The 15,237-nt window shown below is 50.9% G+C and overlaps 2 protein-coding genes across 4 annotated transcripts in view; both read left to right on the top strand.

The window, feature by feature from the left end:
* Positions 1-162: 162 nt before the first annotated feature.
* TNNI2 (troponin I2, fast skeletal type) lies at positions 163-1,988 on the top strand. Its single transcript, XM_061464294.1, has 5 exons — positions 163-286; positions 554-682; positions 1,043-1,132; positions 1,267-1,443; positions 1,748-1,988. Exons 2-5 carry the CDS (start codon positions 560-562, stop codon positions 1,844-1,846), a joined length of 489 nt encoding a protein of 162 aa, XP_061320278.1. The 5' UTR covers positions 163-286; positions 554-559; the 3' UTR covers positions 1,847-1,988.
* A 776-nt stretch (positions 1,989-2,764) lies between these two features.
* Positions 2,765-15,237, top strand: part of LSP1 (lymphocyte specific protein 1) — a 51,365-nt gene continuing 38,892 nt past the window's right edge. For 2 of the 3 annotated variants that reach the window (XM_061463134.1, XM_061463136.1), the window contains exon 1: positions 2,766-2,931. In XM_061463134.1, coding sequence (XP_061319118.1) covers positions 2,852-2,931 — 80 coding nt within the window. In that variant the 5' untranslated portion in view covers positions 2,766-2,851. Of the gene's footprint in view, positions 2,932-15,237 lie in introns of all 3 variants that reach the window. The other variant, XM_061463138.1, reaches the window with a different exon arrangement.

Genomic DNA, 15,237 nt, shown 5'->3' with positions numbered 1-15,237 from the left:
TTTCAACTCCCCCATATCAAATGCCAAGCTGTGCCATTTCAGAGTGTGGCAGGAAGCCTCTTCTTTGAGTGCCACTTCAAAGAGTGCCACTTTGAGAAGTCTGGTTTGGGGACCAACTGGCTGGAGCCAGCTCACTGGCAGGGCTGCAGGTCCTCAGGGGACTGGGGGGTTGCATGGGGAAGGGGAACAGAAAGAGGAAAAGCCACCTGATAACCTGCTTTTGTCGTGTTCCTTCCACTTGCAGAAAAAAAGGAGGGCAGCCACTGCCCGTCGGCAGCACCTGAAGGTACGTGGCACTGCTGGGGCTGGGTGAAATGTGTCCAGACCAGCCTATCTCCCATCCTGAGCCTGACAGCTCTTGGCACTCTTCCTCCTGAAAAAGGCAATAATGCACAGTGTGAAAGCCCCCCATCCCACTCCTTACTGGGTCCCCATCAGTATCCCTTGCTTAGAGATGCTGGTATTGATGGGGGGCTCCCCAAGCTGCCTCTTCATCAGGGTTCTCCCTCCCTTGCCTCCACCCTATGCTGACCATCTTCCTGATGTCTTCCAGAGTGCTATGCTCCAACTTGCTGTCACTGAAATAGAAAAAGAAGCAGCTGCTAAAGAAGTGGAAAAGCAAAACTACCTGGCAGAGCATTGCCCTCCTCTGTCTCTCCCAGGATCCATGCAGGAACTTCAGGTAAAGACTTCTGTAACCCTTTCATTGTGCCGGAGCAGAAAAGATCTTGCTTCATCAGTCAGCCTGATGAATATAGATTGGCCTTCCCATCTTGACCCCTTCTTACCTGTGGGTGCACTGGAGCTGGCTGGATAAGAAAGAGGGTCTGTCTGGCAAGAAAGTTGCATTTCTAACAATGTGTTGAGGCAGCATTTGTGTGTAGCCAGCAGCATGGAGACCAGGAGCTGGCCTGCAAGCTACCCAACTGGTGTTGACCCCATCTGGTCTACTGGACGGGGTCTTTCAGAACCAGACTGGTCAGGAGAGAGGAATCACAGGTAAGTCCTTGAAGTCAACATCCCTCTCTGCTTTTCTTTGCAGGATCTGTGCAGAAAGCTTCATGCCAAGATAGAGTCAGTGGATGAGGAGAGGTATGACATAGAGGTGAAGCTACAGAAGACTAACAAGGAGGTGAGTTTTCTCCAAAGCCATCCTTCAGGGAAGTCTCCAGTCCATCCTTCATGCCTCCCTGTGCCGCTTGGGTCTGTGTTATGAAACCCATGCCCTGCTCTCTCTCTTTCCCTCCTCATTTCATCCCCCTGTAGCTGGAAGACTTGAGCCTGAAGCTCTTTGACCTGAAGGGCAAGTTCAAGAGGCCGCCCCTGCGCAGGGTGCGCATGTCTGCTGATGCGATGCTGCGGGCCCTGCTGGGCTCCAAGCACAAAGTCTGCATGGATCTCCGAGCCAACCTGAAGCAAGTCAAGAAGGAAGACACTGAGAAGGTACTCTTTCCCTCTCCCCTGGGCACATATAGGATTTGTCCCCCATTTTGGGGGGCTCATGCCTCACTGTGTAATAGATAAGATTGAGCATGAGCCTTTCTGTAAAGTTCTTCCTGCTTGACATTTCCTCCTCTGGCACCCATCATGCTGAAAAAGGAGGGTGCAGCCTGAAAAGATGTATGGGTGGAATTGGGTTCCTCTAGCTGGCACAGGGTTTTCCATGGGTGGACAGGTGAAGGGCCCTGCCTGGGTGGGTTCTCACCCTGAAAGGCACTGCACACCAACACGCCCATCCTTTCCCCAGGAGAAGGACCTCCGTGATGTTGGTGACTGGAGGAAGAACATTGAGGAGAAGTCCGGCATGGAGGGCAGGAAGAAGATGTTCGAGACTGGCGAGTCCTAAGCACCTGCATCACCCGTCCTCTCCTCCCTCCTGTCCCGGCTGTCCCCCTAGGTTCAGGGGCACCTGCTAGGTGCCATTTCTCTCTGATTTTGGAAGAGCTGCATCCTGGCAGCAGTGGTGTAAATAAAGCTTTGGTGGGAGAGGTGGGTGTTGCCTGCCTGGGGAGCCAGATTCCAACCTGCGCCATGGTGCCAATAGGTCTTCTGCCATTGTGGGGCTCCTGGTGAAGACAGGGAGGCTTTGGAGGGGCTGTGCTGTGGGGATGAAGGATCCCTCTACTGTTGGTCTCCTTCCAAAGCTGGGATGCTTATCCTGTCATTGTGGAGAGGAAAGGTTGAGGCCATGCCACCAAGCTCTGCTGGCATCCTCCCTCCATGCTGTACCACCAGCTCCTTGCCATGTCTTTCACTAGAGGCAAAGAGACAAAGACATGAGCCCAAGCTCCAGGAAGTGATGCAGAACCTCCTCCCACGGTGGCAACAGCAGGAAGACATGGGGAAGGAGAAGAGCTGGGTAGGATGCTGAAGGGTGACAGCTACAGGGCAGAAGTGGGACCTTTGGCTTCAGTGGGCTTTGAGAGGTGCAGAGTCAGGGCAACCTCATCAGCTCCTGCAGCAGTGCCCCAGTACCGGTGAAGTGTAGGGTGCCCCAGTTTAGAGATGCTGGCTGTACCCAGAGCTCTGTAGGCAACTGGGGAGTGGCAGATCACTCTTCTCCCTGCCACGGTGGGGATGTCTGTGCCCCTTGCTTTGCCTTTGGGTTAGCCCAGTACTTCCCAATTTTGAACTGCTGGTAGTGGCAAACCTTAAAATAGTCCCACTGTTTTTACAAAAACAAACACCCCCCCCCCCCCAGATTTGACTTCCCTTTCCCATCCCCCCAAAACCCTCAGCCCATGAGGTTTCCGGCAGAGCTCACTTCTGCTTAGCACAGGAAAAGTGAAACAGCAGCAGCACCCTCACACCAGAGCTGTCTGCAGGACCACTGTGCTGGACAGAGGAGAAGATGTCAGACTTGGAGGGATGCCAGGAGGGTGCAGAAGGTGTGAACCAAGTGGGAGATGAAAACCCTGGGGACAGCGAGAGGTGAGGCCTGGGGACCTGGTGCCCCAATGCCATGACTGCCTTCCAGTCATGGGAAACTGGGAGGGTGATGGTGGGAAAGGAGGATGCACAGCCAAAATGGTAATGACCCATGAGGCTGAAATGGGTCAGTTGCTCTGGCTGGCTTTTGACCAGTACCTCCAGCTAAGGAGAGACTTAGACTTCCTAAAGGTCTCATCTCCTTTGAACTTCAAAGCCCTTGGGAGGGGTTGATCAAGTGGGGAACCACAGCTCCAGCAGCCGGCAAGCTCAGCTAGGAGCCTGGCAACCTGGACCTGCTCTGCAGCTAAAATCAGCCCCATCTTTAAGGCCAGCGAGTGAACATCAGCTGCCTCCTCTCCTTGCAGCAATCGATGGGCACAACTGGTTTCTTGCTGTGTCCCCTATATTTATAACCAAGTTAATGTGGCAATGTTGCAGGCTAGTTGCCATGAGGTTATACATCTCCCTGTGCCTCCACTCGGCTTTGTTGCTTTATCAGCAGAGACTGTAAAATTTGGAGTCTGTTCACTCTAACACAGAGAGCTTTCCATGCGGGTTGAAAGAAGATCAGTAGCAGAGATCACATCTGTCTGTGGTGGAGGCAGACTTAGATAAGCTCGGCTGAGGTATATCACCCAGAAGTACTCAGATTTAGACTGGATTCAGGCTGAGCATCCAGGGAGCTTGGGGGGTTGCCTGATTTTTCACCTCCAGCTTCAAAGCTTGCATTAGCACTTCTCCCCAAGGCTTCTGAAAGCCAGCTAAGTTAATATTGATGGGGGGAAGAAAACCCCAAACCCTTGGGTGAGGATGAGAGGAGAAAGGTGTGTCATCTCCTGTCACTAGTGGTTGCAGTTAAGTGTTTTGACTGACACTTGACAGCAATTAGCCTTAGCTGAAGGCTTGACTGGAAGCTTCAAAAGGTGCTGGAAGGCTCTGTGCATGACTCTCTGCTGATACAAAGGGGGAGCCTTGGCTGCTGGGGGAATGCAGGGTGATCCATGTGATTCCCAGCATCGTTCCAGCCTGGCTGTGCCTCCACCGCAGGCTCAGCTCACCTTGCAGGAGCAAGGAGCAGATGCTGGGATGACCCGAGGTGACTGGGACTTGCCACTTTCCTTTTGCTGTGGCAGGCACTGGTAAGTTGATGCAGCCAGGGCCAGCAGTGGGGCTGCTGTGGAGGCAGTATCAGCTTGTTCCCTCCTCTGTTTCCTGTTGGAGTTTCAGCTAGATAAGGGGCTGCCTGGAGGGGTCTGTTCTGTAGCACTCCAACTCTTACAGCCTTTAGAGACATGTTTAAGGAGTGTGTCTGTGAATGCTGATGGCAGGGTGGCACAGCCCTTCCTCCCTAGCTGCATTTTAGAATTGCACTGAAATACAAAACTTGATGGCAAAAGCAGTGAGCAAAAATAACTTCCTTTCTGTTTCTAAAATATGGGGAATTACTTTCTCTCCCAGTTCATCTGATAGTCTCATGTGCAGCTCTAAACTTCTCCTGCTTTTACTTGTGCTACTAAAAGGCTTGCTAGGCTCTGGGGGTTTCCTCTCCCAAAATGGAGGAAGGAAGTGTTTACTTGCTGTTTAGGGCTACCTTTTCTCACCCTGTGGTTAGCTCAGCTCTGTGGTCTCCTTTCCTTGAGGCTAAAGCTCTTGTCAAGCTGACCTGTGTGTGCATGGAGTCAGGATAGTGCTCCTAAGGCAGCATAAGGTGTGCTGGAGGTATGAGCACCGAGTCTTGCGACTGAGCTTCCAGGAAAGTAAATCCCAAGGCTCCCTGGCATAAATGCACAGTGAGAAGACACGGGAAGAAAAAAAGTGTTGGGTGTGCTTAAATAATGAAGATTGTCTACTTAACTGTGCTCAGCATATATATAGAGAAGCTTGCATGTTTTAGAAATCCTAATTTGGGCATACTGTACTCTTCTTTCCTGTACAAATGGGAACATGCTGTCAAAGTCTTGCTGATGCCAATTGTAACACCACTTAAACCAAACTGGTGTTATGCTCTCTTCCATGAACTGTAATTGCTGTATAGGAAAGCACTGTGGTGTGGGCCTGATGCAGAACCTTCCCAAAAGCAACAAGAAGCTGAGGCAGACTGCTTGGGTTGTCCTGCCTTGATGATGGGAGGTTGGGATCCCACTATGTACTGTGGGTCTTGTACTATGAGCGCTCTCCATAATGCTCTGGAGGCTTGAGGCAGTCCTTGACCTTGGTTTCCACATCCACGGCTGTGTGTGTCCCTACAGCTTGGGCTGTGCTCTGCAGGCTGTTTGTCCCTGAGCAGCAGCATGGCTCATGAGGCAGGTTTCTCTTGTCTGCGGGGTATGAGGTGAGAGATTGGCTTCTCCCAAACTCCCCCATCTCCTTTCTTCTGGGGTTTCCCATGCTGTGAGCTACAGGGAGACCTTGGCAGCCCATGTATGGTCACTGCCTGGGGACAGGCTCTGCTGTGCTAGCAAGCCCCAGGCATCTCTTTGCCATGCCTATCCCCAGCTGTCCTGAATTCTCCAGATCCCTAGAGGCATCTTGAGGGTCCTTGCTAGGGTGACTGCTGTTGCCAAGTATACCCATGGTTGGAAGGAGGTTGTTTAGGAAAACTGATACATGGAGAGTCTTTGGACACCTTGGTGCACTGAATTCCTTGGGGGAGGGATGGCTGATTTCTGCTCAGGAGTAACTGGTTTGTTTGACCCAGCTGGGCTTATTAAAGTGGAAAAATAGTAGGGAAGTGAACATGGGCCAGATGGATAATTTAGCGGAACTGGGCAATGCTTTAGTGTTTCCAAATTCAATGTAGGTGCTCTGGCAGTGGCATTAGGGATAAAGAACTATCTCTAATTATAGGGAGGTATCAAGTGCCTTCACTGCCCCTTTCTCCTTGAAGAAGAAGAACAACAAGGCCCTTGCCTTGCCTCTGAGCTTATTTTGCCATGTAAACCCATGGGTTTGGAGGTGTGAGCATTAAAGCAGCCCAGCAGCAGTTATTTGAATTTTACTATTTTTAAACCACGGGAGACTCTGCTGGCTCTTTTAAAACCCTTGGGGTGAAGTCTGGCTCTGAAGCTTGTGGGAATCCCTTGCCCCTGGATTTTGGAGGCCTGGCTGTGGGGAAGGCTGGGTTGGCTGACCCAGGGACCATCCTTGCGGGCTGCTAGGAGGAGGTTTTGCCAGACCACCATTGCTGGTGTGGGGTGAAAAAGCACTTCTGCTGTCTGAGGTGGTGCTGGGGCTCCTGCTGTCCTGGGGGAAGGGGAGCAGAGGCACAGCCCCACCTGCACCCTGGGGCACCCAACCCCTCTGTCTCCAGGAGCCCAGATATCCCCTGGCCGCACCCCACAATGGGGCAAGCTCTGCTTGCCCTGGTTTGTCCAACAGCATTAATAAATCTGCAGCAGTGAGGAAAGTGGAGATGTCCAGGCAGAGTTTTGGGGCATGGCTGGGCTTTACTGTTTGCTTAGAGCAGGCAAGCATCCCCCAGGGTGGAAATGTCCCCAAGGGAGGCTCATCATATCAGGGGATATGATGACATCTTGGGACAGGCTGGTGTCCTGGTCTTAGGACAGCTCAGGGTCTGTTTGCAGCCATGCTCCACACATGGGTTAAAAGTGCATGTGCTTTCCCATGTTTGCTGCAGCTGGAACAGGACAAGTGCTGCTCTGTGGGCACAGCTGAGTTCAACTTAGACATGTGTGAGGTGTGTGGAGGGCTGGTTCAGGAAGGTGGGGAAAAAAGAGGGATTTTCTTCCACCCCCCTGGTCTGGGCATCCTCCCTGGACATACGAGTTTTGTGTGGTATGCTGCTTCAGAGGGTTTCAGGCTTTTCCCAGAACATGTAAGCCTTTCTCCTAGTAGTAACTGGAAGGGCAGAAGCTACCACAGCTGGCTTTGTGGCAGTGAAGTGGTTAACCTGAGCGTGACCTGGGGATCCTGGGCCCCTCTGCTCCGACCCCCACTGACCCTGCTAACCCAGCCCTGGCTGATGCTCTGCCTGCATCTCTCCCATTTGCATCCATCACCCTTGTGATCCATGTGCCTGGCTGTGGGGTCTGAGTGGGTCCCTTGCTGCCTCTGTGCTCTCTCCAGAGCTGGGTTTTCTCCCAGCAGGGCACTCATCCAGCCTGGGTGCTGACTTTGTCGGGACACTGACTTGCATCTGGGCAGACCGCCTGTCTGGGAGGTGCTCCAAGGCATTGTTGGCACTGCATTTTGGTTGGGAACAGCTATCTCTTTGGGGGAGTGGGATTCCTAACCTGGAGAAAGTTGTTGCCCAGGCTCCAGGGGGGTTTGGTGGCTGCTGGACTCCTGTGGCTGTAATCTGGCTCTGACTGACAGTGCAAACCTGCTGTCACCCTTTGGCTCAGAGGAAATGCCTCAAGGATTTGCTGCTCTCACTTTATCCTCCACATGCAGCTCTCCCAGTACAGTTTGACTGTGTGAACCTGCCTGGGAAAGATGGTGCAGGCAAGGGAGGGTTCTGCTTTGCCCAACACCCAGCTTGTGCAGCAGCTTTGATGTCCCATAGTTGCAGTTCCCATTCCCTTAATATGAGTCCACCAAGCTCCTCATCAGGCTGTCTTTGGGCTCACTGAGGAGATGCTTTGACATCCTTTGGGGCCAGAAGCACAGGGAATGGGTTCTCATGGGGTGGTTCTGTTCTTCTTAAGCTGCTTATAAGGAGAAACCTTGAGGATGTACGTCAGTGAAAAGAAGACATGGGTGTGTATTTATATGATAGGGACTCAGGGGCCTCTTTACCCAGACTGTGTTCTGGATCATGGTCGTCTGGTATATGGGTCAAGAATGTGCCCTCAGAGATGCTGCATGTGCTGGGAAGGCAGCTGTCCTCCATGACATGACTGCAGGATGATTGATACTAGAGCAGAACCTACAGTGTCAAGCCAAAGTCAGAGTGTTACCATGGTGGGTGCTCTGTGGTCATCCCAATGGCCTACTGCCTCAGGGAAAAGCAAACAGGTAATCTCTACTGCAAGACCAGACAGCTGAGGTTGAGATGTTTAGGAAGCGGAAGAGATGCTCCAGCCATTGGACTTGCCCACTGCCGATTGGGTACCCAGAAAAGGAGGTTTCCTACTGGACTCATGTGACATCTTTCAGGCCTTGGCTGGTGTCTTGGGTAACCCAAGGCATCCTCAGTGACACTTGGCACCTGAATTACTCCCTGGTTTCCAAATATCACGTAGGAAACACAGGCCACTGCTGAGATTGGAGTTGAGCTCTCCTGAGGCTTGGCTAGATATCTAACAGTCCTCAGCTTGTCTGGGTGCTCCACAGAGGCTCAGTCACAAATGGGTTAACCAGCCCCACTTGGAGCCTATGTGTGTTTTCCTTGCCAGTGTATCCCTCCTAACACACACCAGATGTGTGAGGCAGCCACTGAAGCGTCTTAATCCCAGGTTTCGGCACTCGGCTTTCTCACGGGCAGCTCTTCAGCAGCTTTCTGGGGGCTCCGCCAGTGCTCTTGCAATGGCTGAGCAGGGAGCCTGGCAGACCCCATCCTCTGCAGGAGAATTTGCAGCAAGGCAGGTTGAAATGTCTTCTCTTATTTGCTGGTTTAAACAAGTCACTCCTGGGACGGGTTGCAGGGGCTGGCAGCAGAGCTGATGCTGATAGCTCCATCTGGAGTCATACAAGGTGAGTGTTAAACGCAGGAGCTCCTTGGGTTCATCCTATCTCAAAGGAGCAGTGGTGCTTCATACAAGCCTGGTGTGTCTGATAACTACCCAGGGAATGCATGGGTAAAGAGGAAGACAGATGAGCAAATCCAGCAGGATTTATTAATGAATGGAAATGGCAGTCAGTGGGCATCTATTATTAGCTTGATTGGTGACTTGCATTCGGTAGTCTAAAAACTTGGAGCCACCTCAGAGCAACTGGTCTGAGATGTGAAAGACTTGGTTTATTTGGAGCTCAGTTTACTTGGATTTCTCTTGCTATTGCACAGACCTGTAGGCCCAAATGCTAGTGTACATCAGCACCACCCTACTGTCTGCCATAAAGCTGTGTCAGTTTGCATCAGCTGGAGGTCTTCAGTTCTTTTGCTTACATGCTCATTTTGAAAATAGATCCTTTGCTAGGGATTAGTTCTGCATTACGAAGAAGCCTCTCTCCCAGCTCTAGGTATCTGTTGCTTGCTGCAGCTGAATAAACAGTATGTGCAATACCTTTTATCAAGCCCTTGCCAGACACTTTGGAAAATACGATCTCTTCTTCCATGCTTGTGCATGCATGTGCTTTTCTGCTGCAAAAGCAATTTCCAGTGAAAGCTTGCTCCAGAGCCATTAGCATCAACAAACTCTGAACTATTGACAGACCCCAAACAATCATGACTGCCAGCCTTTTGGGAGGGGGGCAAAGTTCTCCCTCAATAAAATTGATGTCAGTAACTATTTCCTCTTAAAATAAGTGCCTCCTTGCCATTGTCACCTAGCGTCACGTAACAGGAGCTGACAGCAGTGTGTCTGAGCTGAGCTGTCTTGAAGGACAGACTGATATGTTATACAGCCTGTACACTCTTGCTATGGTGGGGCTTTTCCTTCCTTCAGGTGGCATTTGTCTCTTCTGCTGCTTCTTCACTCAGTTGCCATCTTTCTGCATATACCCTTAGCTGCCCATTTTGCAGAAAGGCTTGTCTTTTAACTTTATGTTAAAAGTTAAAAGAATCATAGAATAGTTATGGTTGGAAAGGACCTTAAGATCATCTAGTTCCAGCCCCCCCTGCCATGGGCAGGGACATCTCCCACTAAACCATGTCACCCAAGGCTCTGTCCAACCTGGCCTTGAACACTGCCAGGGATGGAGCATTCACAACCTCCCTGGGCAACCCATTCCAGTGCCTCACCACCCTTACAGGAAAGAACTTCTCCCTTATATCCAATCTAAACTTCCCCTGTTTAAGTTTTAACCCTTTACCCCTTGTCCTATCACTACAGTCCCTGATGAAGAGTCCATCCCAAGCACCCTTATAGGCCCCTTTCAGATACTGGAAGGCTGCTAGGAGGTCTCCACGCAGCCTTCTGTTCTCCAGGCTGAACAGCCCCAACTTTCTCAGCCTGTCTGCATATGGGAGGTGCTCCAGCCCTCTGATCATCCTCTTGGCCCTTCTCTGGACTTGTTCCAACAGTTCCATGTTCTTTTTAGGTTGAGGACACCAGAACTGCACACAATACTCCAGGTGAGGTCTCACAAGAGCAGAGTAGAGGGGCATCTTCTTCCTCGATGGAGGTATATGTTGGTCTTCAGGCGTTTTGGATACATGATGATACTTTTGCTTGACCTTTCATAACAGCTCCCATCTTTTGCCCAGCTTGGTGAGGGGGCATGGGTGTTACTGGCAAGCTGATATTCAATGCCTTTCCCCAGACAAGATGCATTTTGAAGTGAGGGTATAGCCTGAGAGCAGGAACTGTCAGATGATGCTGGGGATCCTTCTTATCCATTAGTCTACCCTGACCCCAGCTGGAGTAACCAGCCTGGCAGTGTGAGGCAGGGATTAATGGTTGCTAAAACTGCTTGTGTTGCACAACGCAGTACTACATCAGAGCCTCGAGCTGGCTGCAGATATACTAATAAGTTTATATTGGGCAGAATCTGTATTTCACCTCTTGAAAGCTGTGCTGGTCAGCTGAGCAACATGGCTTGGGCAGAGCCGTACTTGCACAGCAGCACTATCTTACAAGCCTATCAAGAAAACGTATTGCTTGGCTTTGGGTGATGCTTAAACACATCTCACATGCCACTTACTTGCTGAAAGAAGGTGATGCCTCTATTACAGGTTGTGTCCCTCTTATGCAAAACATGAGAGAAGTCTGAACGTGTTTCTGGCTGCCCAGTGTCCACCTAATCCACCAAGCCAAAGCAAAGGCTACTCCATTTATTTTAAATGGGCATTCCAAGTTCAAATTAATTCAGCAGCTTTCCAAACCTTGGTGAACAGAAACCAGTGACAAGGGGATATGATGCTGTAAGAAGGTCTGTTTTGGACATTTCTTACAGTGTCTGCTGGTGGGGGGACAACCCCTTGGCAGCAGTTGACTGTGGCTTATTCATCCTGGCTGGAGTCCTTTGTCCTGCTTCTCTTGGAGAGGCATCCCAGAGAGATGGAGCCGGTATTTGGGGCCAATAGTTCTCCTCTTGTTCTGTAATGACCCTCCTGTGTGGGCTGGGAACATCTTATCTGAAGCCATTGTTTTGTCTTCCTGTCTCTTTCCCAATGGCTTTGTTTGTTTAACCTAATATATAGGTATTGTGTAGGCTGCAGTAACCATGCTGGCTCCATGCGCTGGACTAGCTGCACCCCTCCAGGGCTTGGCTGAGTCACTTGGCCTTGGCCCTGGTCAGTAAAACGGGATGGTAGTTCACTGCAGTGGCTCAGGTGATATCTCTCCCTATTTGCACAGCACCTAGTGTAACAGGGACTCTGATCAACTTTAACCATGCAGGGCTGCCCAATTAGTGCTTGCACCACCTCCCTTTGCTTCCCTCCCCTCCCTTTCTTAAATCCAGCTTTCGGATATTCCTTCTGGTTCCTTCTCCCTCAGTCCCCTCATCCTTTGCCCTTGTTTGTATTACCCCTGGAGCATCTTCTCTTACAAGGCAGGGAAAGCTTGCATCTTCCCCTCTCACTGGAAGGTGAACCAAACTTTGGGGATTTTAGGTTTATGCATGTACCCATGAAGTGCCTCACAGGGAGGGTCCCTCCATTCTGTGTGAAGGTGAGGGGTAGTGGTGGGGTAGATGAAGAAGGGATGCTCCTTCTTGACCTGGCTTCCTCTCCTTCTCATTTCTGGCTCTTTGGATGTCATAGGAAGAAAGTAATCATTGATCCCAAGCCGAGTACTTGAGACTTAGTATGACATGGTGTTTGTTGACTCTTTGGATGCAGCCCACAATTACGCATGTTCTTCATGGGGCTCCTCTGAGAGTGTGGGCCAGGAACCAGCTCTGAGCCAAGACAGCTCCTGCCTACAGCATCCTCTCCCTCGACAGCCATGGGGTCACGCGTTGGCTTCGGAATGTCCCCTCCTGACTCATGGCCAGGCAGGGGAAGGCTTGCTGGGAGTATCATTGGGATTGGACTCCTTCCCCTGCACCCTGAGCTAATTGCACAGTTGAGATGCCCTGGCCTATTGATAGCACATTTCTGGAGCTTGTAACTAGCTGTTCTGGTGTGAAGGAGACAACGTGCTGCTCTTGGCTGCTAGATAATCCTTGGGATTATCTCTGGCTGCCTGTTTTGGCCTCTGTATTTAGCTGCCCAAAAGCAAGTGCTGGCAGTGAAAGCTGGGCTGAGCTAACTGGTTATTAGGGATGAAGGGGAGACGAACAACCCGATCCATCAGGCTAACATGTAAACCCCACCATCTACACAGCTGACGTACCAACTGGTGTGCCCCTTTCACTGGACTGAGGCTCCTAGTGGGCTAGGCAAGTGCTGATGTCTGCCAGGCTGGTTTCAAAGTGGGGGTTGCATGTGCATGTTGAAGAGGTTGGGGGTGTCAGGAGAGGGACAGAGGTTTGGGATGGCAGAGGGAAGGATGCATCACTTAGAAGGCTAAACAGAGAGACCCCATCTACTCCATCATCCTAGGGGGGCTGCTGGTGGAAGTGCAGGTCTGTGGCTGAGGCAGTGCTGCACAGTCCTTGCTGAAGGGGTTAGGCTGTTCCTGTGAGAACATTTTCTATGGGTGTGCTTCCACCATTGACATGCAGGCATGGACCATGTTGTCAGCTGATGGCACCTATAACGGACTGCATGCTGTATGTTGGAGCTGATGCTGACAGTGCTGTGCATCCCAGCAAAGTTGCAGAAAATAACTGGCTGTGTTTCTTTGCTAGCAGGACTCGAGTCTTTTTTGTTTCTTTTTCCCTACACCATGTGTTAGCCTCCAACTGATTTTGCAACTAGTGCTACATAGCAGAGTGATTGTGTAATTAACAGGAACTGGTGCAGCCCTATCTTTCTGGGACTCCTGCCCTCCTCCCCACAGTGATGGAGACAGATTAACTCCCTCACCTTCTCTGCTTCCCCTGCTGCTGGGAAGAGCTCTGGGAAGCTCTCCGATCCCCTGCAGTGTGTTTCTGGGTGCTCCAGGCATCCCTGCTCCTGTAGTGGGGAGCAGTTTTGCTGTAGAGATTTACGGTGGTTCTCCTAGCTTAAACTGTGCCAAAAAATAACAGATGAATTAATTCTTTGTTTATTTTTTTCCTGTGTCCATTGTACTCCTACCCACTTCCTGATGGGACCAGGAGGTTTGTTTCAGTGAAGGGATTAGGAGCAGCAGTGGGGCTGATGCTGACCTTACTGTACTTGGATATGTGGCATGACTCAGACTGATGCACCTGGGCTTGGCAGCAAGCAAGGGAGGAGAGGGTACAGAAGGCACCTCTGTTCTGCAGGATGATGGTGTGGGGATTCTGCTGCACTGCCCTTTTTCCATGGTCCTTTAGGCCCAGCCTTTGCGCTCTTGAATAGTGGGTTTAAATTCTCCCCATGGAGATGGGGATAGCGACTCTGTCCATGTGTCAGTGCTCAGTTCCCTCCCTTCCTACAAGCTGTGAGTTTAGGAAGAGAATCCTGCTCTGCTCTCCTTTCCCTGTGGTCCTGGAGGACCCTGCTGATGCTGGGTGAAGGATGAGTTTTCTTGTCATATCTGATGTCTTTCTCAAAGATGAAAGCCAAGGAGAAGGGCAGGAAACCTTCCCCAGAGGTTGAGTAGCACAGCCAGGAGGATTTTCCAGGTGGAATTCAGTACCAAAAACATCTTTCCCTGGGAGCAATGGAGAGGTCAGCCTGCTGCCTGTTCCGATGTAGGGATGCTTCACTTCCAGTGTTTCCAAATGACAGCAGCACCTTAGACCAGCAAGAGCTAGTGTCACAACCTCTCTCTGGTCCTGGATATCATCACCCAAGCATGGGTTTTGTCAGCTCTGTTCATTGAAGGCCCCCATGTCTGAGAGGCAGTCAGTCCCGGGCTTGGGGTGAAAGTCTGCCAAGTGCTTGCAAGATGAGGAGCTCACACTGGCACCCTCAGAGAGACAAACCTGGGTGTGGAGGCAAGGCTCTCTTGCTGGGAGAATCAACAGCTTTTCCCCTTGTCTGTTTACACAGAGGATCTCGCCTCCACTAGGTAGTGGTGTGCCATTGCCTTTTCTGCTCACTACATATACCAAGCTTCTGCCTTCTTCTGGCGACAATGGCTGCATTCCTCCTTGCCCCTCCTCAGCTCCCTGCGGATTGCCCGGCATCTCTGCCTGAAATAAGAGTGCTGCTGTGATTTCGTTCAGCACCCAGTTGTTGCTGGCCCATGGGTGCCAGCTGCGTCCCTGCCTGCCAGGGCTCCTCCGTTGTGCATCCTTGGCTGTCTCAGGCCACGGGAGAAGCTGGCAGGCTTGGGCTGATTCTCTCCAAAGAGAAAACCCTGTAGGTTCATATTTCACTTCAACCCTGTGGGCAGTTGTGGTGAAGTCAATAGGGGTGCTCACATGCTTAAACCTAATTATTCCTGTAAGTACTTGCAGGGCTGGGACAGGCTCTTTGTTCAGCAAGAGACCTTTTATGGTGGATCTCATGCATCTTCTCACCAAACTGAGAAAGAAAAATTGATTAAAAAAAAAAGCAGTGTGACAGCAAGTGAGCAGCCCAGAGTGGGGCCAGCATCAATATCTGTGCCTGGTGGGTTTTGTTGTTCCTGACCACTTAGGGGATGCTTAGTAAATACCTGCAAAAAAAAAAAAAAGAAGCTGTTTTGAAATGAAGAGACAGTGGGAAGGAAGACAGGCACTTCTTCCTGACTTTTTTCCACCTTTACCACTGCTTACACAAAGCAACTTGGGAGCAGAAATCCAGGTTGGCGACTCGGAGGGCTGTAAAGCCCTGCTGGTCATTCACAGCAGAAGTCTGTGAAGGGCTCACCTCCCAACGATCCTTGGGCTCCTTCCTGAAGGTTCTTCCAGACCTTCTTGTCTGACTTTAATGCACTGCCTTGTTAATTGAGATTTCTGGGTGTATTTTATGGGCAACTTCCCTCAACTTACCAGGAGGCAAGAAGCACTCCTGCAGAAGTGATTGAAGGGAAACACGTAAATGAGATGAAGGGGACTGAAAGCAGGAAGAAGGTGAGGGTCTAAGCAGGATGATCCTGTCATAACAGCTCCCATCTCAAACACAGCCAGAGGAACATCGCCACTGACTGTAGGGAAACCCGGACACGCTATGCCATGAGCACTGTGATGTGCAAATACAAGGTAAGGCTAGAACTTTCAATGTAGGAGTCCAGGTACCTG

This window comes from Pezoporus flaviventris, unplaced genomic scaffold (assembly GCF_033815535.1).
Source record: "Pezoporus flaviventris isolate CSIRO_AGI_PZ_B2104156 unplaced genomic scaffold, CSIRO_AGI_Pfla_v1 ptg000036l, whole genome shotgun sequence".
In the NCBI taxonomy this organism is placed as follows: domain Eukaryota; kingdom Metazoa; phylum Chordata; class Aves; order Psittaciformes; family Psittacidae; genus Pezoporus; species Pezoporus flaviventris.
This window is presented reverse-complemented; position numbering and strand designations above follow the sequence as displayed.

What these genes read in the sequence shown, in the direction of transcription:
- TNNI2 (XM_061464294.1), top strand. Translation starts at nt 560, where the DNA reads ATGCTCCAACTTGCTGTCACTGAAATAGAAAAAGAAGCAGCTGCTAAA. An exon ending in GATCCATGCAGGAACTTCAG is followed by an intron (nt 683 to 1,042) that starts GTAAAGACTTCT and finishes TTTTCTTTGCAG; the next exon opens with GATCTGTGCAGAAAGCTTCA. An exon ending in AGAAGGAAGACACTGAGAAG is followed by an intron (nt 1,444 to 1,747) that starts GTACTCTTTCCC and finishes TCCTTTCCCCAG; the next exon opens with GAGAAGGACCTCCGTGATGT.